The sequence below is a fragment of the Pteropus medius genome, unplaced genomic scaffold (genome assembly GCF_902729225.1).
Source record: "Pteropus medius unplaced genomic scaffold, Ma_sr-lr_union100, whole genome shotgun sequence".
NCBI classification, from domain to species: Eukaryota; Metazoa; Chordata; class Mammalia; order Chiroptera; family Pteropodidae; genus Pteropus; species Pteropus medius.
In genome coordinates, this window is record NW_024353909.1 from 1,500,693 (window position 1) to 1,527,691 (window position 26,999).

Sequence of the window (26,999 nt, forward strand, 5' to 3'; positions counted from 1 at the left end):
CTGTCCTAAGCATATCAATAGCTGATTATTCTTTTACTTCCTTGTTTGACTATCTTTGCTTATAATACTTATTTTTAAAATATCTCATTGACAATCAGACCTGCTGTCACTGAGAATCATAATCTTATACTTGTTTTCCAAATAATAATATAGTGGAAAATTGTCCCTGCGTATGCATGTGTTTTTAGAATAATACTTTTTGAAGTATATGAGCTCATTTAATGTTTCTATGTACATATCATTTGGGGATTTTTCTTTTTTAGACTACAAAGACAGTTGGATCAACTCAACAAACACTAGAAAGTATGTCTAACATAGCAGGAAATGGATCTTTTTCATCATCATCATCTTCTCACTTACCTTCTGAAAATGAAAAGCAGCAGCAGATTCAGCCCAAGGCATACAACCCAGAGACCCTGACAACTATCCAAACACAGGACATTTCACAACCTGGTACCTTTACAGCAGTTTCTGCATCTAGTCAGCTGCCCAATAGTGATGCACTACTGCAGCCAGCTACACAGTTTCAGACAAGAGAAACTCAATCTAGAGAAGTGTTACAGTCAGATGGTACAGTGGTTAATTTGTCACACCTGACTGAGGCGTCACAGCAACAGCAGCAGTCACCACTACAAGAACAAGCACAGACTTTACAGCAGCAGATGTCATCAAATATTTTCCCATCACCAAATAGTGTGAGTCAGCTACAGAATACGATTCAGCAGCTGCAAGCAGGAAGCTTCACAGGCAGTGCCACTAGTGGCAGCGGTGGAAATGTTGACTTGGTCCAACAAGTTTTAGAGGCACAACAACAGTTATCTTCAGTTTTATTTTCTGCTCCAGATGGTAATGAGAATGTTCAAGAACAGCTTAGTGCAGACATTTTTCAACAAGTCAGTCAAATTCAAAATAGTGTAAACCCTGGAATGTTCTCCTCAACAGAGCCAGCAGTCCATACCAGAGCAGATAATCTAATAGCTGGAAGAGCTGAAGGTGTTCATCCACAGACCGAAAGCACATTATCTAAGCAGCAACAGCAACAACAGCAACAGCAAGTGATGGAATCATCAGCTGCAATGGTGATGGAGATGCAGCAAAGTATCTGCCAGGCAGCTGCCCAGATTCAGTCTGAGTTATTTCCTTCAACTGCTTCAGCAAACGGAAACCTTCAGCAGTCTCCAGTTTACCAGCAGACTTCTCATATGATGAGTGCATTATCTGCCAGTGAGGACATACAAATGCAATGTGAATTGTTTTCTTCTCCTTCTGCAGTTTCTGGAAACGAAACTACTACAACCACCACACAACAGGTTGCAACTCCTGGCACTACCATGTTTCAGACATCAAGTTCAGGAGATGGAGAAGAAACTGGAGCACAAGCAAAACAGATGCAGAACAGTGTCTTTCAGACCATGGTCCAAATGCAGCACAGTGGGGACAGTCAACCTCAAGTTAACCTTTTTTCATCTACAAAAAGTATGATGAGTGTTCAAAGTAGTGGTACCCAGCAACAAGGTAATGGTTTATTCCAGCAAGGTAATGAAATGATATCACTCCAGTCTGGGAATTTTTTGCAGCAGTCTTCTCATTCACAGGCTCAACTTTTTCATCCTCAAAATCCTATCGCTGATGCTCAGAACCTTTCCCAGGAAACTCAAGGGTCTATTTTCCATAGTCCAAGTCCTATTGTCCACAGCCAGACTTCTACGACCTCTGCTGAACAAATGCAGTCTCCAATGTTTCACTCTCAGAGTACCATGGCTGTGCTCCAGGGCTCTTCTGTTCCTCAAGACCAACAGTCAGCCAACATATTTCTTTCCCAGAGTCCAATGAATAATCTTCAAACTAACACAGTCACCCAAGAAGAACAGATTTCATTTTTTGCAGCTCAGAACTCAATTTCTTCACTTCAGCCAACATCAAACACTGAGCAGCAAGCTGCTTTCCAACAGCAGCCTCCAATATCACACATCCAGGCCCCTATGCTTCCCCAAGAACAGGCACAACCCTCCCAACAAGGTCTATTTCAGCCTCAGGTGTCCCTGGGCTCCCTCCCTCCTAATCCAATGCCTCAAACCCAACAAGGAACAATCTTCCAGTCACAGCACTCAATAGTTGCCATCCAGAGTAACTCTCCATCCCAGGAGCAGCAGCAGCAGCAGCAGCAGCAACAGCAGCAGCAGCAGCAGCAGCAGCAACAGCAGCAGAGCATCTTATTCAGTAATCAGAATACCATGGCGACAATGGCATCTCAGAAACCACCACCACCAAACATGATATTCAACCCCAGTCAAAATCCAATGGCCAATCAGGAGCAACAGAACCAGTCAATTTTTCACCAACAAAATAATTTGGCCCCAATGAATCAAGAGCAGCAGCCCATGCAATTTCAGAACCAGCCCACAGTTTCTTCACTTCAGAACCCAGGTCCTACCCAGTCTGAATCATCACAGACTTCCTTGTTCCATAGCTCTCCTCAGATTCAGTTGGTCCAAGGGTCACCCAGTTCTCAAGAGCAGCAAGTAACTCTCTTCCTCTCTCCAGCATCCATGTCTGCATTGCAGACCAGTATAAACCAACAAGACATGCAACAGTCTCCTCTTTATTCCCCTCAGAGCAGCATGCCAGGAATCCAGGGAGCCACATCGTCACCTCAGCCACAGGCTGCTTTATTTCACAACACTACAGGAGGCACAATGAACCAACTACAGAATTCTCCTGGCTCATCTCAACAGACTTCAGGAATGTTCTTATTTGGCATTCAAAATAGTAAGAAACTCTTTCTAATTTCTCATTTCTTAAATGTCATTGCTTGAAATGGTCACATTATTATTACTACTACTACTACTACTACTACTACTACTACTACTACTACTACTACTACTACTAGAAGGAAGCAAAACACAGTCATTTTAAAAACACAGATTGTAGTAAGACAGAACTGAGTTCAAGTCCCAGCTAGACCACTTACAGACTGTGAGATCTTAAGCAAATTATTTGGCATGAACCTCAATTTCCATATCTAAAATGACAGTAATGTTACATCCTTGACAAGGATGTTGAGAGGATTAAATGTGGTAGTGCGTATAAATGTACGTGCCACTTTAAGCTATGAACTTGAATTAAGAATGACAGAAAATATCTCAGCCAATTAAATTAGTTTCCAGTTAGGTAGTAACCCATCTCTAATGTTTATATGCCAAGGAAATTATATAGGATTTATTATGATAAGTAGGCAAAGTTGTATTTTTATACTGCTTAGAGGAAACCAAAGATGATTACCAGTACTGTTTGGAGAAGACTTTTGGGGGAAGACTGTCAGGTGGCTCACTCTTACTTGTCTACTGAGTGAACGCAATAATGACTTTCTCCCAGCAGCTGATAAATACCTCCTTATGAATCTTACAGAAAGTAACTAATCAGGTAGCTTCTGTATTTTAAATGTCTCTGCAGACTGTAATCAGCTTCTAACTTCTGGACCAGCTGCATTGCCAGATCAGTTGATGGCCATAAGTCAGCCAGGCCAACCACAAAATGAAGGCCAGCCACCTGTGACAACACTTCTTTCTCAGCAAATGCCAGAGAATTCTCCACTGGCATCCTCTATAAACACCAACCAGAACATTGAAAAGATCGATTTGCTTGTTTCATTGCAAAACCAAGGGAACAACTTGACTGGATCCTTTTAACTGGATATGTAAGTATTACATCTTGGCTTCTTTCTTTTCGAAAAGCATCAATAACTTTTATTATTATTAGCAGATTTGGGTTAAGTAATATTATTTAGACTCTGACCTTTTAAAATACAGCTTTCTCACAGGATGGTACTTTTTATGTAGCTTATGGTCGTACTGTTAATACTGGGCATTCCTCTGGTTCTAAACTTCTTTGCCTTGGAAAAACAGGAAATCTGATGTATGTATTATATATTGGATATAATTATGTCTCATTTCTCCCTTCCTCAAGAAATAAATAGAAAACTCTGCAGAAGTATAAATATGATAAAGTATCATTTGTAATACTGTAATATACTTTGGGATCATTCAGGGTAATAGGAACTTTATAAATGCTTTCTCTCCCTAGTGAGTTATATTAAATGTCTTCTTTTTTTAGAAATTCCGTGAAGAAAATCCGGATTCCAGGATGTCCTGAGATCTTGTGATTCCATGAGGATTACTGAACTGTTACTTTAAAAACAAAACAAAATAGGAAAAACTGTGATTGAGTAAATGGATAGATTTTACTCTGACTGCAAAAGAGCACACCCATGCTGCCTGTTGCAGTGATTGCCACCATTGTTAACATCTTTATATTTTATATTCCTAATATCAGTGATGACTGAGAATCTATCTGAGTTTCCAGATGACAGAATTAATTGTTGCTATTTTCCTAGGCACTGTTTCTTTAAAAGTACAGTTTAATTTTAAAAGCTGGACTGCTCAGTTGTTATTGCTATTAGAAAATAATCCATATTGTCATGTTTACTTTTGTTCATCATTATTTTCTTTCTTGCATTGTTTTAGTCAAGTAACAGCTTTTGAAAAAGGAAAATTCAAATAATACCTAAGGCTGTGATTTTTCAATATAAAAAGCACAGCTATTGGCCAAAGTGAATCTTTTTTCAGTTTTTAGAGAGAAAAACTGAAGGGGTGACATTCTGACAAGGAAGCTGTACTAAGAGCTCTACACAGATAAGAGGCCTCTTTATCACAAAGGCAGACAATATACAAACTGGAAATAGCTGGAATGCTGTTGATTTTATTTTTCAGAGAGTCGTTAATTCTCTGAGTTTCTGTTAAGGGGTTTAGCCATAACTGTGCATAGAAAAATAATTATCTTGCTCTGTAAGAAATGAAGGGGATAATATATGGTAAATTATGTTCTGATATCCTTCAGTAGTTTAAACTGACACAGTAATTTGAGTCTGTTTTCTTCTTAACCCAGTCTTGGGCCAGTGTTCCTTTTTATATTCATCTATATTATTCTTCCCCTCTCTTTTCACTTTATTTTAGACAATTGGTAATATGCTCCTAGCTTTGGGACCCTGTAGCAACTTAAAGGAAAAGGCCACTTTGATCTGGGGTAACCCAACAACTCCTGCAGCACAGGTTGGGGGTACCCTTTCAGGAATGAGGGGAGCTGATTCCTGAGAAACAAAAGCAATGCATTTTCCCCCCCTCATGAACGGTGCTGTCCTGAAGTCTTCAAAATTTTCAAAATTTTCTCTCTAATAGGAAACTGTAAATTTTAATTAAAAAAAAAAAGACAAAGTAAAATTTCTTGAAACATCACTTCTCCCTGAGCTGCAGTGAGTGTAATTCACTTGTCACCTCAGTGCTTTACAGTTCGCAGTGATCACTTATCTGATGGTTCCCACAAGCCTTAGGCTTTACAAGGTCATGTCATTGACTTAAAATGAAGAATTAACTTGTGTTACATCTATGGAGAGCAAAATAACACACTCCAGAACTTGCAGTTGTAGCATTAGTTATACAGTTTTGGGTGTTCTCACCACCCATGGGATGCCTGCTTCTCACTACAACTTGTCTGGACACATGCTTATGTCTTATTTTCCTTTTGGCATGTAGAAAGCTACTAATACAGTTTAAGGCCAAATTATGTGTGGCTTCTATATGTAGATAAGATATTTCGGTATTCTTGTCTGTTTCATTTATTTTTTAAATGTACAAAAAATAGCCTGTTAATTGTTTGTTGAAGGCTACTTTTCTGTTTGTTTTTTATTTTTATTTTTTCTATCCTATACATTTAGTTATACTTAGTGGAATTGTGGTGTCGGTTTTGTTTATCTAGCCAGATTTTTCCCCCTTTTTGTGATGATCTTCCTTGGTTCTTCGAATGTGCCCTTCTTCTAACTTTTTTTCTCTGTGTTCTCGTATATTCTTTCCTCCACCCCCAACCTTTCTTTCTTTCTCTCTCTAATTGAGAGGCATTGAATTACGTTTTCAGTAGTACAGGCTTCTTGCCGATATGAAGGGAACTTTTCAGAAAGAGACCTACTATGGGTCATTTAATTTTGAATACAGTTTTCAATCGTTCAAGTTTTGGATGGTTTATATCTAATGTGTGTTTCATTTTTTTGGAAAGCTATATTTTGTATTTAGGAAATGGTATACTATTTTGCTATTTGTACTAAGTGAGTACATTGGCATAAATATAGAAATTTATATATATACATATATATAAACTATTCTTTTTTTGCCACACATTTTTGTGGTAAATTTGTGAGTTTGTCTGATGTTCTACCACAACGTGGCGTCTGATAACAGTGAGGGGGGGTTTGTTATGTCTTTATTGAGTATTTAAGTATCTTTTGAAACAAATGACCTGTTCATCTGTAGCCATTCCATCAGGCAGTTCTTTGATGTTGTTAGTGGGCTAAAGGCAGCTTACTGTGTGTTTGCTGGATCTTCACTCAGCAAAATGTTAGAGTAAGGAAACCCATCTAGGCATTGTGTCAGATGGTGTTTCACAAGAATGAGCCATTCAGTCTTTGCTCACTATATATTTAATATTTTATTATTGTTGTTATTGTTATTATTAATTGGCTTTCTGTATTCTATGCCTTTTATTTATAAAGACACTAAAAAACCATGTTTGTAATTTTAATAACATTTTCCCCATCTTGTAATATCCAGAGCTACTTTATAAATTCTCCAAACTGAAAGCATTTTCTTCAATGTATCTCTTCTCTCCCCACCCCTATTGTGAAAAATTACCCAATATAGTTCAGGTTATGAGAAAGACCAGTCACACAATCTAATGCTTCAGTTTTAAAATGTAAAACTCTAACTGCTGAGGGGTGACGAATGTCAGAAAGCTTACCCAGCAGGTATAAAAATTAAGTAGACATAAAATACTATAAGTTTATTTCTGGGTTTTCTGAATATTTTTCTGAGTGATCATACGGGAGACTCAGGAAGTCTTGTTCACCATGTTCTAATTAGAATGTTAATTAGCAGTGGTGGCGGACTTCTGTTGTTTATCAAAAGGTTTATCATTGCAAAATGCTGATTCCAATGACAAGTCACCAGGGACCAATTTTTCTGTTATATAATATCTAAGTTTAGAACAGAACATACACCTGAACTGTAATGGTTGATTAGATGGAGACAGAAAACCCAATTTTTATTTTCATAAATTTTGTGGTTATTTATACAAGGGCTTTGCTATGCTACCATATTCTTATTCAATAATGATATGTGTGTGTGTGTGTGTGTGTGTGTGTTTTTTAACATTGTTAAATGTTTCTTACCCCTAAAGGTCAATGTCAAGTACAGCATTCTGAATATACAATTTGGTTACAAAAAGTATTTGTCTTCTTATTGAAGAGTTAGCTCAGTGGTCAGTGGTTGATACTTGTGCTACTAAATGCTGTTTCCAGATTACCGTTACAAATTTTAGCTACATATAAGAGAGACTCCCTGAGCCAGCAAAGGCCTCAGAAACAATTTATTAAATTTATTAATGGCAGAAGAACCTAAATACATTGTGAACCACATTTATTTTCTTTATATTATTACATTCAATTGTTCTTGCTTTTAGCAACTCACATTAATGCTTGGAGCTTATCTCTGTGTCTGTGTGTGTTGTATTCCTTATTGTCATTCCATTATATATCCATACCAACGTGGGAGGAAAAAAAGTCATATTTTGCTTCTGAGTTATATCATGTTACCTTCGTAATTATGGTATCGTGATGTTATTTAGCCAATACAAGTCTTTTTTCACCAGTCTCCATAGAACATAGGTTGTTACTGAAGCAGTATTAATGAGGGAACTTCCTTCTTTCCTCGCTTCCTCTTTTTTTGTAGTATTGTATGTCCTATAGTTGGGAATTTCATTATAGAACATTTCTTGCCCATCAGAACCTCAGTTAATCTGCCTAGGAAAAACAGTGTCCACGGAAATGAGTCCCTCTAGAACTAAGATGATAATTCCTTTTCATTATTTAAGCCATTATAGATTCTTGTTTTGGAAAAGTGAAATCTATTTAGATGCATCAGTAATTAAAGAACAGAATTAAATGCTTTAATAATCAAAGTCTCAAATTCAACATGATTTATAAGTATTCACTAAGAGTAAGTTGAGAATTTTTTACCTTTCTGATGAAATTTTCTGTTCAAATATCTGTTTCCTAGTTGATTTTTAAAATTTACTGAAAATGTATACATAAGACCTGATAGCTTTACTCTGCTTCATGACCACAGGCTTCATCCCTAACCAAGACAGCCACGTTGCATTCGCATGTCTTTGGTTATATGGAGGGACTTAATGAAAGAAAGAGACTATATAGTTCAGGAGCTTTATTAGAAAAATAACACTGAGTATATATACCCTAGTTAGTGGTTTAGTAGACTCTCATAACATGTATAAAAAGAGGTTTTCTCCTCTGCTTGTTTGTATCACTTAGAGCTAAACTGTGGAGATAATGTTCATAATGCAGTAACTTATCAAAATAATACCTACAATATCATTTGTGGATTGTCCCAGGGCTCTAATTATTTCTTTAATCCCCATTTATTTTCATACCATTCTAACCTCATTTATTAATAAAATTCTATTTTTTACTCTACTTTCTCTTTCAGGAGAATTTTTAAATTCATATTTTATATCTAGATTAAAAGCTTCATGGAAAGTGCCTTTTTACTACAATAGTGCCCTTTTTTGTAATTTCATTTTTCACTATTGCCAAAAACACATGAACAAATGATTCTAATAGGTCCCAACTTTCAACTTTTCCATTTAGTTGTTCCTTTCTCTTTTTCTTTCTTTTCTTTTTTTTTTTTTTCCTGAAGATCTAATTGGCATTATTAAGCAATTCATGAATCAGGCAGCATCCTATCTAGCAAATAGAAGGGTACAAGGGGTTGTATAAAATGGAAGAATTTTATAGATCACCATAGGAAACAATAAGTTTCTAACTCCCTTTGGCATAAGATTACCAGAATTGTTCTTTTAAGGGAGAATAAGTAAAAGATTACAGAATTACACTGTTTAGTTTTCAAATAAATTAACGAAATTTGTCTTCATCTCAACCAACTAATAATAGGTCTTACTGAAATGCTAATGAAAATTTTACTGTCTGTGAGACTCCATGCACACAAATGTGTGTAGTTTAATTTCAACAAGTGTTTAAAGCATCTTTTATTATCTTAATTAGATGAATGAAAATAAATCACAAACACATAATTTAAGTAAAGTCTGGTAATGTCAGTTTTTCTAATCGACAGGGCCAAGTAATTAATAATAGTGCACTTCTTGCCCATCATAACCTCAGTGATCTACCCATATCTACCTATGAAAAATAGCATCAAAAGAAATGAAGAAGTTCTATCTGAATCCCTCCAGAACTAAGATAATTCCTTTCAACCAGATCCGGTTGAGTTGAGCGTCCCTCTGGTTTTCGTTACTTCTGCCTGTTCCAGCTTCTTAACACTGCGACGGTACCTGAAGAAAGGGCCATCAGCAACAGGCTAGGACAGTAGTAGTTTCCTCCTGTGTGAGTATTTCCATGCTTGTTTGTGGCACTGAAGACTGCAAACCTTTTTGCAATATTCATCATGCCCTATTGATAGTCTGCACTTTAATCATTCCAAAGAAGTCGAGAATGCTGTATAGTGATGATTCCTTCTTATTGAATGCATCTTAACTAAGAATATTTACTTTGGATAACAACTTGGTGTGAGTGTTATGTGAATATTTTCTAAAATGACTATAGTAAGACTTAAGACTTTGAAATGTTATTGACTATAAGGGGAAATGATTATACTTCAGAAAATCATTTTAGAAAGATTAGAATGTTAAGCTTGCTAATCTGTTTGACAGTTAATTAAAACCAGCCCTCTTCCTATATATTTTGTGTCATGTACATAGGAACATTATAGTATATTGTTTTCTACGTATACAGTATTTATAAACCAGTGGTTCTCAAAATATGGTCCTCAGCCCACCAGCCAACCCCAGCATCACCTGGGAACCAGTTAGAAATGTAAATTCTTGCGCCCTATCCCAGACATACTGAATCAGCAACTCTGGAGTAGGGCCCAGCGCTGTTTGAACAAGCCCTCCAGGTGATTCTGATGCACGCTGAAAGTTTGAGAGCCACTGGTGTAAACTATTTACAGTAAGATCTGGAAGAGTGTTCTTTACCCCACTGATACAGAGTTATACATTGTTCTTTATACAAATTCGGCTTAACCTGGTTATCCATAATCCTTTATTGGCAATAATAATTTATTCTCAGTACTACCTATAGAAATACAGTATATTGTATGTATATACACAATTAGTCTAGTTATTGATAATTCAGTTAACTTAGTTTGGCATTTTCCTACTTACTAAAAAGTTTACAATAAGTGACCAATTTAAAGATACAGGTGCAATGTTCTATTTTTCTTTTGATTGTTATGACATTTAAGTAGCTAATATAATTGATAGGTGCTAAATTCTCCTGTTTATCCATAAAATGTGTACATTATGGGCAGTGATAATACAAGCTTTCTTTTTTTCATTGCCTCTTACTTTACCAGCAGACCACAATTTTGGTTTGGCTCGATCTCCTCTCAGAACAAAATTGTCATTCCTGTATTTATATTTGTATCTGAGATATTAAACAAAATGGCTGACTAGGTCAACAAAGCACATTATTTAATTTTTTTATATATAAAATTTCTTTAAAAGTCTCTTGCTCTGTATGAGAACTGATGCAGTAGAGATAGAGCTATCCTTTGAACTTATGCTTCAGATAAAAGTTATTTACTAAAATATTAAGCAAGAAAATGAATTATATAATTTGGGCATTTCTCTCTTGTCAATGTATGCATCATGGTAAATATAAACTAACCACCAGTAGATTTATTCATTCATTTTAATCTCTCTGTGTAATTCATTACCTCCATAATTGTTCTAATCTTCCACTGTTTAGAAATTGTTAATTAACTCATGAAAGAAAAATGCACTCACTTCAAAATAAAAACAATTGTATACTCTATAAAAATCACCACTGCTTAATACTAGCAGTGGAAATGTAAGTGACTTACTCTACAAACTTTGGTGCTGGCAAAAGTTTAGGCAAACTGTTGGGAGATGCTTTAGCTACATTCCTCCTTTCTTGTTCCCTTTCCTCTCCTCTTTCCTCTCTTCCTCACTTGATTGCTTGATTTATTCCTGTACCCAAAGCATTCTACCACAATTCTATTCGACTTCAACTTGTAGTTTCTCCTTTAAAAGCCCCATGTTTAAGCCTCAGATTGCTCCTGCTTTTTTTTTTTTCCAGAAGTAATTTGCCTGGTTTGAATAGTTCGTAGGGATCACTTATTGTTTTAGCTAATGAACCTCAGGATAACACACACACACACACACACACACACACACACACACACACACACCCCAGATGTTTGAGAGTGGGTTTGGAATCAGACTAATGTGTACAGTAAAGAGCTGTCCCTCACTGAAGTATTTATGACTTTAGTGGCTGCAAACTTATTCCAGTGACATTGAGCTAATTTCTTTTCATCAAATGAATGTATCTGCTCACTTTGTTCCCTTCTGTTGATAAGCTCTAAGTAGTTGCTACTTTTTTTTGACAATTTTTACTTAGTCTTTCTAATAAATATATTACAAGTATTTTGTTAACCTGTTCTCAAGTGGTTTAGCTACCATTCTGCCATTTAAATTTTTTAAATTTTATTTTATTTGCTTGAGCACACTGATCAACCACTGAACTGCCTTCTTCCATTGTCCTGCAACGACACAAGGGTTGCATTTTTTGTGCATATGGCTTTCATAGTCAGGGTTGCAGAGCACTGACAACCAGATATTTTCAGTTTGTTCTCTGGGGGAATTTCATTTGCATCTATGTTTTTAGCTATCTGTGATAACTTGTTAAATATTAAAAAGATATTTTGCTTCTATTGGAACATTTGTATACTCGCAAGTATATTTCTGTAAACAGCTGCAGTCAAAAATAAAATATGAAAGTTTTCATTTTGCAGTGGGTAACTGTCTCTTTTCCTCAAACTTTGTGAATAAATTTGTATCCGTAAATGTCAATTTTGAGCAGCATGAGAATGTGGCTGAAATTATAAAATCATTAGGAAAATGTATGAGATATAGAAATATTTTCAAGTAGTTACTTTGTCCCTACTGTTTTGCCAGGCAGTGTACAAAGCGACTTAGTGTGACAGAATTTTTGTTTGCTTTACTTAGTATGTTTCATGCTTAGTAAAATGGTACAGACCATGGCAGCAAATCATGTAGCATGGAGGTGCTTTTGATGAAAACCAAGTCTCCCTAAGCCCTTAGTCCCTTTTCTAGAGGCAATCTCTTTTATTTGGGAGGCAGTTATTTCTACATATATACATTAGTATTTATCAGACTGTAATTCATAACACTAATGGTACTTAAAATGATTTCAAATGACACATAGGTAAACATTATTTTTAAATATAATGTGTTTTAATGTGCATTAGAAAAAAATATAATATGCACACCTGCTAGACTTTGGAGGAATGTGAGTCAAATTAAAAAAATTAAATTCTAATACAGATAACATGGATATCATGAATATGATATATAAATAACAAGTTTTAGAAGCACTGCTTTAGATAGAATGTTTATACCTTCTTATCAAACATAGACCATGTAAGAGACTGAATTTTTCACACATCCAAACACGTATGTGTAAATAAGTTGTCACTTTAGGAAGGGACATGCACATATTTATTTTTCAACAATGCTTCCATTGTTCAAAATATATTTAAAAGTTGTCTTTTGACATTTATTGACTTCAACAGCACTGGAAAGGAGTAATAACCAACTGGAATTTATTAAGTATAAATATCAAAAATATTTTGTTCCAAAAAACAGTCTGTGTGGGCAAAAGACTGATCTGAAGATCAGACTACAAGTGGCTGCCAGAAAAAGCTGATGCAATCCTGGGTCATATACCTTAAGTTACAGCGTCTAGAACATGGGAAGTCGTCGTCATGCTTTATTCCAAGCTGGTAAGAGTACTACTCTGTCATTTCGTAAGAAGCAAATTCTCAGCAGCCATGAAATCAGGCCTGTAAGAACTGGAACATCATTTATTCCTGCTCAGGACGCAACAGGGACTCTAGAAGTATGAAGCAGGTACAGTTTCTCAACAGCAACACTTAATAGTCTTGCTCTCAGGAAGACATTGATTGCTACGCTTGTGCTCTGTGTCATGGTGCCATGGTTCCTGCTTCTAAACGGAGGCAATATAATATGGTATATAAAAGCGTAGCCCTTGAGTTTGCCTGCCTAGTGTTATGGCTCCTACACCTACTATTTAACCTCTCCATTCCTCAATTTATCTATAAAGTGGAAACGAAAATAGAACTCTCCTCTTAGAGTTGTTGCAAAAATTAATCTGTGTGAAGTTCCTAGTAAGTATTACTTTGTATTAGTATTTCTAGTCCTGATGTTGCTCTACTCTTCTTTCTCTCATGCACTGGATCCCATATCCTTTTGATTTTTCAAAGACATATTCCTTTAATTGTCCCTTCTCTCCAACATCAGAACCTTTTCTAAGAGTCATTCTCACTGGCATATAAATGGCCCTTATCTCTTAAAAAAATCAAATAAATAACTCTTTGACTGTACCCCCCCTACACACACACACACACTATTTCTACTTCCTCTCCTTCTATTCTTGAACCCATTCCAATCAAGCTTTCATCACACCGCTTTACTGAAATAGTTCTTATCAAAACCACCGATGGCCTCCCCATGGCCTCATCCAAAAGTCAGTTCTCAGGCCTACCTTACTTGGCTTCGTCGCAGTATTTGACGCACTTGATCACTCCCTCCTTGAAATGTTTTCTTCACTTGGCTTTCGGGATACCACATAGCTCTCTTGCTTCACTGGCCACTCTTTTTAATTCTTATCTTGACCTCCTAACATTGGAGAGCCCTAGATGTCAATCGTTAGATCTCTAGTATAACTCAATTCCTAGGTGATCTCATCCAGTATCGTTGCTTTATATGTTATCCATATGTTGAAAATTCCCAAATGTCCATCCCTAGCCATAATTTCTCCTAACTCCAGGTTTCTGTTATCCAACTGCCTGTTCGACAGCTTCGCTTGGCTATCTTAATAGACAAACAAAATGTCCCAAGTCAAATTTTGACTTCGGACATTTTTTTCCCCGCCCCTCCAACTCCTGCTCCTAATTCTGTTTCCAGATTCTTCCTTAACAAATAGAATTTCCATTTTCTAATTGGCTTACACCAAAATACTTTTATGTTCTTTTTTTTTAATCTGACCTAGATCCAATTTATCATCAAGTCCGGTTACTTTGACCTTTGAACTATATCCAGAATCTAACCACTTCGCAACACATACTATTGCTGTCATCCCTATTTGTTGCCTAGATGGTCACAGCGGCTTCCCAACAATTCTGTTTCCATCGTTGCCACTTATACTTGATTCCTCACATACCAGCCAGAGTTAAACATAAGTCAGATTGTTACACCTCTACTCAAAACCCACCAGCAACTTCCTATCTTTACAGTGTTACCATGCTGATAAGGTCTCATATGATCTGATTCCAGCCATGTGTCTGACCTATCCTTCTCTTCCTTTCTCTGCTTTAGTAACTTCCTTTCTCTTCCTCAAACTCTAAGCATGCCCCTGCCTCAGTGGTGCACTCACATCACTCCTGCCCAGAATGCTCTTCCTTCAGCTATCTACATGCCTCACTCTCTCACTTTATCTGGTCTTTGCTCCGATGTAGCCTTAATGCATCCCATCACTGACCTTCCTACTCTGCTGCTTCTTTCTAGCATTTCTCACTACTTGACATAATTGTTCATCTATTGTTCTTCACTAGAATGCAAACCCCATGAGTGCAGGTACTTTGTTTTGTCCATTGCTGTGTTCCCAGTGCTTAGAAGAGTGCCTAGCCTACTGACAGGATAAATCTGAATAAATCGGGCAAATCAGAATAAATACTGCCCCTTGGCATTTGTTTACTGCATTCTGTTTTTCTCGATTTCTTTAAATGTCCTTTAAATTCCGAGAGGATATTAATCAGTCGTTCCATTACCATTTGGTATGAAGCAGCCCTTTCGGGCAAACGCTCAAGCCAGGTCGCCTTATAAGCGTCTGGCTATAATTTATTATAATCTGAATCCTCTCCCTCTGTGTTCCTCAGTAGATTCTGCTTTTGCCTGAATGCCTCTATCACTAGCTTCACTGAAACCAATCAGTGTGATTTTGTTTTGTAGAAATGAATTTTCTTTCGTTTGGAACTTTTAGAAATTTACACAGAATTGCAGTGAGGATGAAGGCAAAAGGAAATATTTTCAAACTGAAGCACCAAGCCATCTACCATTGTGGTATTGTAGCGGGAAAAATACCCAATGTTTGTTGGCATCTGTCAAGTAAGCGAGGGTTTCCTGCCCGACGCCATCTTTTCCTTGGCAGGTACAAAGCTATTCCCAGTTTCAGACAACCTTGCTTTTTGCACCATTTCTTGTGTTTTCTTCCCATGCACCACAAGAGGGCAGTCTTTCATCATATTCTATCTGAATTATACCAACAGTGGGTAGAGCTGCACCTCAACGATTTAAATGAAAGTTAGAATATCATGCCAAAATTGTTCACCAAAGCGAATGAAACTCTAGGCTTACAATTTTATCCCAAAAATTATAGAACCAAAACACATGCTTAAAAGGAAAGTAGTCGGTTTAGCAATGGTATAGAAAAAAACCTTTCAGATGGTTATATAAATATAAATAAAGCATTGGTTATGGAAGGCTATTTTCAAGTATTGGGGGTTTTTAAGTATTTCCTTCCTTGAATTCATTCACTGCAGCAGATGTTGTATACAGGTGTGTTGTTTTATTTCTGCAGACATTAAAATAGAAGATTGAGGTAAAGAAGAGACTTCAATTAGCTTTTTATTTCAAGGTATTACTGTATACTATACACAAAAAAATAAAGTTGAAGGAAGAGTAACACGTATTAGGCATATTAGTCACTGAGTAGCAATTAAAACCAATATATATCACAAACGAGCATAGATTACTCACTACTAAACAAGTCCCTTGGATCAGACAGGTAGTGTCATTTCTTTTCTCTGGGCAATTCCCTTCTGCCATAAACCACAGAGAGGTAATTAAAAGAAAAACAGATCATTGAAGAGTTGGATGCTTTCGAGCCAGATTCAGCCCTAAAAATTTATCCCTAAAAAGAAGGATTAAAGTGTGTAGAGGGCCTTAGAGAATATTGTCTGGCATCTTTCTATACCTTTCCCTGCTTTACATCTTAAGTGGCCTCTTGAGCCTAATCAGATTTTGCCATAATAGCAATTACAAGAAACAGCTATGTTTAATAAAACTATACCAAAATGTATGAATAAAGTCTATTGTCTCTCCTATTCATTCCTTGTAAAGAAAGAAAAACACAAATCTCAAAAACAAAAGCAAACCTGCAAAAGAAACCTAAATTTGGCTACATTTTAGAAGGAAATCAAGTCTTGTGAATCATTTCTTGGCTTTGATCTGGTTGTCAGTTGGGATGGACTTGCCCAAGTGATGGCCCACAGAAAGGCCAAATTTCTCGTTTTTTTGCTCTTCCTGCACCTTCTTTTTCATTAAGAATCCTGCCTGGAAATTTAGGTCAAAGAAACTACTTGGAGCAAAATACAGTGGAGTCTCATCCCAAATATTCTCCAGGCGTTTCTTCCATTCTTTCAGGATCTGAATTCGGGTATCTGCGGGAGTGTGCCCAATGCCGTATATCAGTTGAGGTTCTAAGACTTGGAAGCCACAGAAATGCAAAGTTCCACTCTGGAGACATACAAGGTAAGGAGGTGAGGCACAGAACAAACCCTATACAGCTTGTACCATATACAAACAGCAAAGGTTAATCTTGGTTTCCCAATATGACACTGATGTGGAGGCCTGAGGCCTCCTGGAGAATCAGTTCAGAGCTGTATTCTCTCACCTTCTGCTCTCTCTACCTAGCTGTTAACCTATTTTAGCCTATTCAGCTGTGTCCTTTATATTAATAAAACCTTGAAGCTGTGCCAGCCTGAGATCCTCTGCCAAAAATAACAGTTCTATTACATAAGGGAGAGTTTTGGTTTCTTGACAGCTGACTCTTGCCAAGGAATGCAGATGTGCATTTCTCTGCCTCTCCGTATAGCTAGATGAGTTTTAATAAATAAGCCTTACCATTTATTCTCCTATATTAATATTAATTCTCCAATATTATAGGTGGCCACCCCATTGGCTCTTCTCTCCAACTCTCTTCCTTAGGAGAGATTATCTTGAAAGTCAAGTGACCACCAAAAAGCATACTTCAGACTTTAGTTTTACTAGCTGAACTAAATCATTTCTTAAATTTAGGGTGGAGAGGCTCTAATATCTGTGACATTGTAACAGCAACTTGGAGAATGGCAGGAAGATTGGAGAGATGTCAGTCATCTGGAGAGAATCAGACCACATGGCCATACAAATCTAGGGGTGATCTGCACTGGTCATTGGTTGGGAGAGAGTGGTGCGTGGACACGTGTAAGCACAGGGGCCTGGGAAGACAGGTAAGTCTTAAATGGAAGCTCTCGACAGTTCTGAATCATTACTGTGCTGTGTTCAGTTTCTATCTTGAGGATTTGGACCCTATAGAAAGCTCATCTAATTAATCCCCTGGAAGGTTCATTGAAAATGAGGTACCTGAATTGGCCAGAGAAGGATATTCATGTCCCCGTGAACACCCTGCAGAGAGTACATGGAGCTGCTGCCACCAGTGGTGATGGAAAGTACTGCCTTCTTATTCTGTCAAAGAAAAGTCATTACCCTCCACATCTCCTTAGTGGCAGGGAGTTAATGAAACAGCCCCAGGGAAAACAACTGACAAGTCCACTCATCTGCTATTCATGTTCTGAGCCACGCAGGATGACTCTGCAAGAATACTAGCCTGGAGAATGGTACAACAGACTGGTAAACAAGGGCAACCTCTGTGTGGCACTCCTGGGTGTGGCAAATCAGATGAAGGTTGTCATGGAAATGCAAAATTGGTGTTGACTGCTGGTGCCTATGGGGAGTTATTTGTTTACTGTTTAATTCTGTCTCCCCATAGTGCTAGGCATGTATTTAGGCATGTAATCAGGCATGTAATCTAGAAGGTCTCAGCATGTTTTCATGTAATATTTTGGTCTCTGAAAAACGAAAGCAGACTATTTTACGATGGAAAATTTCAAACATAAAAAAATAATACAGTTGACCTCTGAACAATGCAGAGGTTTGGGGTGCCCCCAGTCAAAAATCCACATATAACTTGTGACTTTCCAAAAAGTTACTTACTAATAGGCTATCTGTTGACCAGAAGCCTCACCAATAACAAACGTTTGATTAACATGTTTTGTATGCTATATGTGTTATATACTGTATTCTGACAATAAAGGAAGCTAAAGAAAATATCATTAAGAAAATCATAAGGAAGAAAAAGTACATTTACAGTACTTATGAAAAAATCCGTGTGTAAGTGGACCCATGCAGTTCAAACCCGTGTTGTTCAAGGGTCAAATGTGTGATGATACATCCACTACCCAGCTTCAGCTCTCGGTATTTGCCATTCTGGTTTTATTTAATCCCCCTGCCCCTTTTTTTTTCCTGGAGTATTTTAAAGCAAATTCTAAACATCATGTCAAAATATCTATTAAAACTTTATTATGCATCTCTCTCAAAGGGACTTGGAGCCTGATCTTAGTATCTACTTATGCTCAAAACTCTGCCTCAGGACAGAATCTACCCAGAACCCAGAAAAAGCAAAATCATTCACCTACCTGGAAAGGTCCCTTGTCATACATGGCATTGTATGTGTAAGCAAACTCCCCAACGAACACGCGCTCAAACCAGCCTTTCAGGATAGCAGGGACTCCAAACCACTGCAGTGGGAACTGTGGGACAGATGACAGAGTGGCAGGATCAGGAACACACACAGCACACGAGAAGGCTCAGGCCCCTTAGCCGCTGCCCATGACCTCACTGAGGGGCGCATCTTTCTTCTGGCCCTGTCATTCCTTTTGAAGGAGTTAGTTAGTACATTTAAAGAAAAGTATCGCCCTTGGTCAGTCAACTTGACACTCCTGTTTCACCTAAAGGTAGAAATATCAAGTGGATCTGAAGAAGGCCACATGCAAATAAGATTTGTTCCTATGAAATCACGTTTAGCAATGAGGTCTAAACAGCAAGGACCACAGACAAAGTGGTCCTTAGATGTGTGATGCCTAAATCAATATTTTCTCAAGAGCTTGCTTTAGTAGGTGTGGTATCAAAAATACAAAATATGTACCTTGTGCTCACGGACATAAAATCTTATCATTTAGAATAAACAGAACCACTCAAGTTTATAAACAAATAATCAGTGTAACTAAGGTGTAGCAAGGAGTTCCCATGACTCCTTGGGCCTTTTGTCCTGATAAAGCAGAGCCAGAGCTAAACCAGTATGTCTTCTCCTTGATTCACGATTTAAAGGCAATGACAACTGGGACACACTCAGAAGAGAAAAACAAGGACACAGAAGGACTCATTAGGACTTGGCAGCTTTTTCTTTGAAGGGTTGCTGACCTGCAGGAAAGGGACTAAGGAAGTAGGGTTTTAGAACAGAAGAGACAAAGGATTAAAAGTGGGAGTTGTGTTCTCACCCTAAATCTGTCACTAACTTGATACCTTTGCCACACAAGCCCCAGACCTTCTCTAAGTTTCATTTGCTCATCTGTAAAAAGAGGGGCTCGAGGGATCTCAATCAGCTCCTCTCTTCTCACACGATGACCCTCCAGTTGCAAGGGGCCGGATCTGCAGCTTTCAGGAAAAGTAGGTACATTGTTTAGGTGAGCAGGTTTGCTTCCCTGTGCATGTTCTGCAGGCAGAGTTGAAAATAGAACTGGGCAGCTTATAGGGCGTTAGGAGTTTACTCTCCCTCAAGTTAATTTTGGAGAAGTAAACTGAGCAGAAGGTTAGCCCACATGGCACCTTGGTATGAATTAAAGCACTCCTTCCTCAGGACACTTTATTTCCATGTTGAGAGACTATCTTACATAGTACACTGATTTTTCTAAAATAAGACTTTTCCTGTCATTTGTCAGGAAACTGTTACAGCAAATACACAAATCCCCAGTTGTGTACAATGCCCTTCAGTATGTTGCTATTTTGCAGTGTACAACCCGCATGGTTGTACTGACAATAAAGAAAACTTAGGCATCGAATAGAAACTAAATTCAAGACTACTAGGTTCCTTCCTAATTCTAACATACATATGGTGATTCTGAGATGCATAATTGAAAGCTGCTACTGCTGCTGAGACTTCAAAGGTTGGATTCTTTGCAGATGATTGAACAAATGCAAAAACCACAGCCACTATCACCCTTTTGGGGACATTTCCAGGGTCATATACTTTGCATGTTCAAGATCAAAAAGCTAATTGGAATTAGTAGAAGCAAAGTCATTGAGTACAGTCTGACATTTTCAAAAAAGATGACTAACAAGAAGTATACACATTCCCAGTACCGACTGCTAAATGGTGAGGCAGCTTCCAGAAGAAAAGCCACAGTTTGCTGCTGGAACACACACAGTAAGCAGGACAATGCATGTCAACTGGGATGCTCCCACAGCAGAGAAGCTGATCGCATGCATCACTCCACAAACAGGTCAGGATGCTTACAGAGATGGGGAGAATCACAGACTTTGAGAGCTTCCATAGAGAATCAATAATTGAAAAAAAAAAGATTAAATACACTGGGGAAAAAAAGCTTCAGACTCACACGTCATCTTTGCAGTCACATTCCTATTTTCAAAGAGTAATACAGCCAGATTCACAATATCTGTAAATTCGTGTAATGCTGCACCTTTGAAGTAATCACCCTTTTTTATAGAGAATGCAGTCCAGGGGGTAAGTGACTTATCTAAGCACACATAGCTAATTAGGTGACAGGTCTAGGCCAATAAGAATTCAAGTGTCCCGACACCCCTTCTGATGTCCTACCACACCTGAAAAATCACAAGGTCTGCAGCTTCCAGTTTCTTTTGTTCAGCCACAATATCTGGGCTCAGACAGCCTTCTTTATAAGCTAGGATAGTCTCGGCAGTATATTGAAAGTTCTCAGGGTCCTTCGGTTTACCTGCAGAGAGGAAAAAGAGAGGCTGAGGCCATGGGGCCTAGCCGAGGCCAGATAACCCACAGGCAAGAAGTCCCACATAGACCTAATTAAAGCAGGGAGCTGCTCCTACCTGTGATGTCCTTTCTGGAGATTACAGGATTGAAGTTCATGGCATACAGGTCCGACACAGTGACCTCCCATCCTTTCCTCTTCAAAGTCTCTACAGCAGCATCCTTCATGGCATAGTTGAAGGACGTCTTCTCTGCATGAGCCAGTATGATTAGTGCCTTTCTGACTATTTAGACACACACAAGGCACATGGAGAAAATCAGTCACCAACCAGCAAAGCTTCAGCTGCATGAGAGCTGAACCGAGATTTATAAGGGAAGAGGTGACTTTGTTAGACATTAGGTTATGCCACCCAGCCACTGCAGTCAGATATAGATTTTCTCCTTAAAAGTCCAGCAAGTAACAGGCATTTGAATTCGGTGGGAAAACAGAGACTAAGTTGATGTAGTAGCTACCCTGATCAGGGAGGGCACAGAGGGGCTTCTGGGGCGCTGGCAATGTTCTATATCTTGATTTGGGTGGTGATCACACAGTATGTTCAGTTTGTGAAAATATGCTTAGAACTCGTGCACTTTTCAGTGTCTATTGTATTCAATAAGATTTTTTTATTTTCTGACAAATCTCAATTTAATCGTTTTAGAATTAAACATAAATACGCAAAACAGAAATCACCCAATTTTTTTCCTTTTTTTTCTTTTTTCCATTTTCTTTTTTTAAAATTAATCAATCAATTAATTAATTTTTTTTTTATGGTGACATTGGTTAACGAAATCCAGTAAGTTTCAGCAGTACATTTTAACAGTAAGGCATATATATATTTTCATTGTATGTTCACCTCCCATAGCTAGATTTCCTTCTGTCACCACTCATTTGACCTCTTTTACCATCTACCTCCCCACAATAAGTTTTTATTTTTAACTATCCTACTGACATACCACATGTAGCAATAATTTATTAGCAGATTACAGACTTAAATTTTTAAAAATAAAACTATTAAAATAGTATGGGAGGAAAGGGAGAATGTGGATAAGGAAATGTTTGACAGATAAAGCCACGTTAAAATTAAAAACTTGTGTTTACTAAAAGGCACCGTTAAACAAAGTCAAAAGACAATCAATTAGGAGAAGATATCCACAATTCTTATCACAAAGAGTTAAAATCCCAAAGAATGCCTACAAGTAATTAGAAGAGAGACAAGGCAATAGAAAAACAAGTCAAGGATATGAACACTCTTTGCAGAGGAGAAAATGCAAATGACAAACAAATGAGAAAGTGTGTGGCCTGGCCAGTCAGAAAAAGCGAATTAAAATGAGATATTATTTACCTATCAGACTGGCAAAACAGTTCAAGACAAGCTGAGGGCTATCAGGATTACAGAAAACTGGCACATTGCCAGTGGGAATATAAACTGCCTCAGTGTTTGGAGAAAGTAATCAGGCTGAAGATCTTAAAATTTTAAAGGCACATAAATCTTTGATCTAGCTGTCCAACCCAGGGGAATCTGTTTTACAGACTGAAAGCATCAGGACATAAGGACATATGAGCAAGGATGTCTACTGCATCATTCTTTTCATTGGCAAAAATTAAATATTACCCAATTGTGTATTTATGGGGAACAGCTGAATAGATTATGGCACACACATACTACAGAATATGAGTCAACTACACAAAGTGACCTAGAAAGATATTCATGGTATATTGTTAACTGATAAAATGAAGTGAATATGAATCCATTTTTATAAAAAACAAAGAAAGAGAGTACACATATGTAGGTAGATTTGCAGTATATTGGTATGGGGGAAACACATGGAATGATCATATGAAACTATTAATAGTTTTCTTAGGTAAGTAGGAGATGGCAAGGGGGTAGAGGCAGAGGGGAAAGATAAACTTTTTCTTGGACTTCCTCTGTCTTAATAAAGTTGTTAGAATAAGAATGCCTTCCTTTTGCAATAACAGCATTTAGTGGCTGCTTACTACATGCTACATACCGCTCCAAGCACTCTGCATTCTTTTTCGATTGTCATGGCAATCCTATGAGGTAGACGTGACGAGTATCCCCATTTTATGGATGAGAAAACTGAGGCACAGAAAAGTTACTACACCCAAATTTATGGAGCAAGTGATGAAGCTGGAATAATTTCAAAATATATAGACATAGATAAATCCATGCAACAATGTGGGGGGAAGCGGGGAGTACCAGAGACAGGACGTTTACTACCACCATTTCTCCTAATAATTGGTGCCACTATTTCATACCTTGCTAACTCTTAACAGGGGCGACTGTGGGTGGAGCTGGAAGAGAAAGCACCTGCAACTTTTTTGTCTTGTTTGAGGAAAATTAACTAGAAAGGCACAGTTAAGCCTTCAAGTCTCTGCCTGCTTTTTTTGTTAACCCCACCTGGCATAGGCAGCTCCTATTAGGTTAAATTCAGCCAGGTTTCAGTTTCAAGACCCAGCACACCAAAAAAGAGGATTTCCAAGCTCGCTCCTGGTGTTTCTGGCTCTATGAACTCGGATTCAGTGGAATATAAATTTGATGAGAATCTAAATGCTATAGAAGTGATTTATCTGCTTTGGAAGGCCTGGGGAAAGGGAAAGAAATTCCTGAGGCTGTGTCAAATTCTCACCCCCTTGCTTATCAGATCAACTCTCGGACTTAACACTGCTGGGAGAAATGTGAGTACATTAAGCTCTAACATGCATTTTCTTTGTGATCTACCTTTGCATTAATCATATCAAAGTTTACTGAAGTCTGCTTTGTCGATTTTTATTCTCTTGGCTTGTTATTTATATGCACATATATATATTATTTACTTATCAATATTAACAAGCATTTCCTAAGTAGTAAAACAAATGTGCTTCCCAGAAAATGAGGAAGTCAGGATATCTATCTATGCCTTGCTTTCAAGGAACTCACCATCTACTAGCTATAAGCATGCCTATTACCTTCAAAAAATAAAAAATAAAGATGAGACACAAGCAAGAAGACTATATTAATAAGAAATATAACCAACAAAGTTTAATATCTGGAATATATAGATTCCTAAAGCAACCTAGTATAAAAATAGTCAAACAACCCAGAAGAAAAATAGGCAATTAATAGAACATTCATTTGCAATTACCAGACAGTCATATTTATTTGCCAGGGCTAAAGGGTAAATCAGGAGATTTAATACCCAACCCAATAATCCCGAGTCACTAGTTCTGGGTCATTTTTCATGGACAAACCTGTGTTTTTTAGACCTGGAGTGTCCAGTTTCCTTTCTGCCACTTAATTCGCTACACAATACGTTAAACTGTCTCAGAATTTACCTGAAGAGAGGCAATTAAACACGCAAATAACCAATGACATTAGCCTGATAGGAGACGCACAGGACAGTTCACAGGGGAAAACTGTTTTCATTAGGGCTGGCCGATTAGGAAAGACTTTCAGAAGGAGCTGCCATTTGTCTTGAAAGACAAATGAGAATATTATCAGTACCTGTAGTTTAAAATTCATTTCTGCTTATGCATGTCATTTGCCTACCCAATAAAAGTGACTGTATCTAACAGAACTAAGTATCTCTTTGTTAATGCTTCTCTCTCTCTGCACTGTCTCATTTTCAGATCTCAGTCCCTGCAAAATCTGCTCCCAGTTCATTCCACTTCTCCGTGTCCTGAGGGCCCTCGTTCCTTCCCCACCATCCCACGTCTTCTATTTCCAACCCAAGTACATGCCAGCGAACTTTTCTTTCTCCCCCTGAAATGCTCATATTCACACTAACCCATCCTTGCCACTGTGGTGTTCACCGAGCTATGTGCCAGGCACTACTCTGAGCGTTCCAGAGACTCCAGTGCACAAAAGACACAAATCTTTCTCTTTGTGGAAAGTACATTCTAGTAGCCAAAGCATCCTGACCGTCCCCTGGGAGCTGACCTCTGTGCCCTGTTGCTCTGACATTCCTATAATTCTCTGCCTTTGACCTCAGGCCAGTCTGAAACTAGGAATTTTCACTAACCTTTCAGATTAAACTGTACTTTTGTCAACCCTCTGTTTCATTGATGACCAACATAGAACTTAATGACAAAATAAAGACAGAGCTGGCAGAGAAAGGAAGGGACTGTGGTACGTCGACTCTTTAATGTAAAGCATGTCCAGATACCTTTAGCAGTAAAAGATATTACCCACAGGATCGTTTGGGCAGAAAGAATAAGCTATCAAGGAAAATCTGTTGGAAATATAAGGGCAGGCCCTCAAATCAGTTTCCTATATCCTGCTTCTGCCCTCCAGGCTCACTGGATTCTTCAAGGAATGTGTGGGAGAGTCAGACATCTTTTGGTTGCAAACAAATGCTTTGGATGCTTCACTTAATCTAAGATTTGGTTAGCTGGGTACAGCTCATGTTACTTATAGACGTTCCAAATCTTCTCGTTTTCCCTCATTAACTCCCCCCACCCCACTTTTCGTCAAAGTGACACATAAATACTGAACGTTGTGTAGGATCGGAAAAAGTTCTTGCCCTGACATTGCAGGTGGGGGTGCCGGCGCCCTCCGGAGAGCTGAAGAATGAGTGGTGGGAAACATGCACGCAGGAAGCCTCGTGAGCTACCCTGCAGCCTCTCCCAGGCGCCTTTGCGCCCGGCCCCTGGAAACGCCAGGAGGGCGTTCCAGGCCCCAGCTCCGCCCTTTCTTCAGAGAGTGTAGTCTTTCGACTGCGACAGTAATCTCTTTCTCCTATTTTTAGCAAGATTAGATCCAGTGTTTTTTTTGGGGGAAGGAAAACTAGGTGTAGAAGGAAGGAAATTTCAAAAAGGTAAGTTCAGCCCTAGTTGAGAAACAGCTCTCTACATTTTGGCGCCGTCCAACCTCATCAGAGCGAGGCTCTCTGGAAAACAGCTCCCAGCCCCTGAAAGTGTTGCAGCTGGTCATGTGCCTGATAAAGTTGTGGTGACCGCTAAGGTCCTCTCAGGATGATGGTGGAGAGAGGAGGCTCTGCCACTAGAAATGGGCAATACCTGATCAGGTTTGCCCAGTCCAAGGGTCACCACTGAAAACGTCTCCTGAGCCCGGCAGCCTGGAGCTGGTCTAGTCTCTGTCCAAGAACTAAAGGGAGCAGCCTCACCAGCTCCAGCGCACCCATCGTCGGATCTTACGATTTTCCTTCAGAAGCTGGGAATCCATATCTTTAAGTGAAATCACATATATTTTTATTTTAAATATTATCAATTTATTCCAAAATGATTTAAATACTATGAAGTCTAAAGTGTGACAGTGGGCCAGCTCTGACCTCTGACAGCCGGTTTCCGACCTGTTTTAGAGGGAATATTTTGCTTCCAAGATCACTCGCTCTTAAACGTCCACCCGAATTTGTGGCAGTAGGGTAGAAACAGGAGCGCCTCTCCCGGCGTCTGGTCAGGGCTCGTCCTGTGACCCTAATGCTTTCACTTTTCCAATTTTGAGTCAAGGAAGAAAACAGGGCCGAGCCCGTACAGACGCCGGCAGAGAGGAATGAGGACTGGGGCTGCAGGCTCCCCAGGGGGACACTCACCTGCCATGGCTCGAGCGGCGTGCTGATTGTCTGAGCTGCTGGCTGCGCCGCCTGTTGCCAGAGTGAAGGAATCTAGCGGAGCCAAGGTGTTGAGAGACTTGCGGGTGCTGCAGGCACAGTTCCGGCTACTTTATACCTAGCCCCGCCCACTTTAACCATGTGGCCAGCAAAGGCGGAGCCGGCCGCCTGGACCTGGCGTCCAGGGCAGAGTTTACTGTGGCTGCAGTTTCAAGAAAGAAACGGTGTCTGG

General features: G+C 38.6%; 2 protein-coding genes across 12 annotated transcripts in view; one reads left to right on the forward strand and one right to left on the reverse strand.

Moving 5' to 3' along the window:
• NFAT5 (nuclear factor of activated T cells 5) overlaps positions 1-12,018 on the forward strand; it is a 107,425-nt gene extending 95,407 nt beyond the window's left edge. For all 11 annotated transcript variants that reach the window (XM_039851848.1, XM_039851845.1, XM_039851844.1 and 8 more), the window contains 3 exons: positions 264-2,769; positions 3,454-3,697; positions 4,114-12,018. In XM_039851848.1, the coding sequence (XP_039707782.1) occupies positions 264-2,769; positions 3,454-3,689 (2,742 nt within the window). In that variant the 3' untranslated portion in view covers positions 3,690-3,697; positions 4,114-12,018. The remainder of the gene's footprint in view (positions 1-263; positions 2,770-3,453; positions 3,698-4,113) is intronic.
• A 3,905-nt stretch (positions 12,019-15,923) lies between these two features.
• On the reverse strand, positions 15,924-26,908 carry NQO1 (NAD(P)H quinone dehydrogenase 1). Its single transcript, XM_039851856.1, has 6 exons — positions 26,750-26,908; positions 21,280-21,444; positions 21,040-21,170; positions 18,837-18,950; positions 17,725-17,826; positions 15,924-16,839 (listed from the first exon to the last, which is right to left on the reverse strand). Exons 1-6 carry the CDS (start codon positions 26,754-26,756, stop codon positions 16,534-16,536), a joined length of 825 nt encoding a protein of 274 aa, XP_039707790.1. The 5' UTR covers positions 26,757-26,908; the 3' UTR covers positions 15,924-16,533.
• Positions 26,909-26,999: the final 91 nt, after the last annotated feature.

What these genes read in the sequence shown, in the direction of transcription:
- NQO1 (XM_039851856.1), bottom strand. An exon ending in CTCCAGAAAGGACATCACAG is followed by an intron (nt 21,171 to 21,279) that starts GTAGGAGCAGCT and finishes TCCTCTCTGCAG; the next exon opens with GTAAACCGAAGGACCCTGAG. An exon ending in TCCTTCTCTGGCCAATTCAG is followed by an intron (nt 16,840 to 17,724) that starts GTACCTCATTTT and finishes GTATGTCTCCAG; the next exon opens with AGTGGAACTTTGCATTTCTG.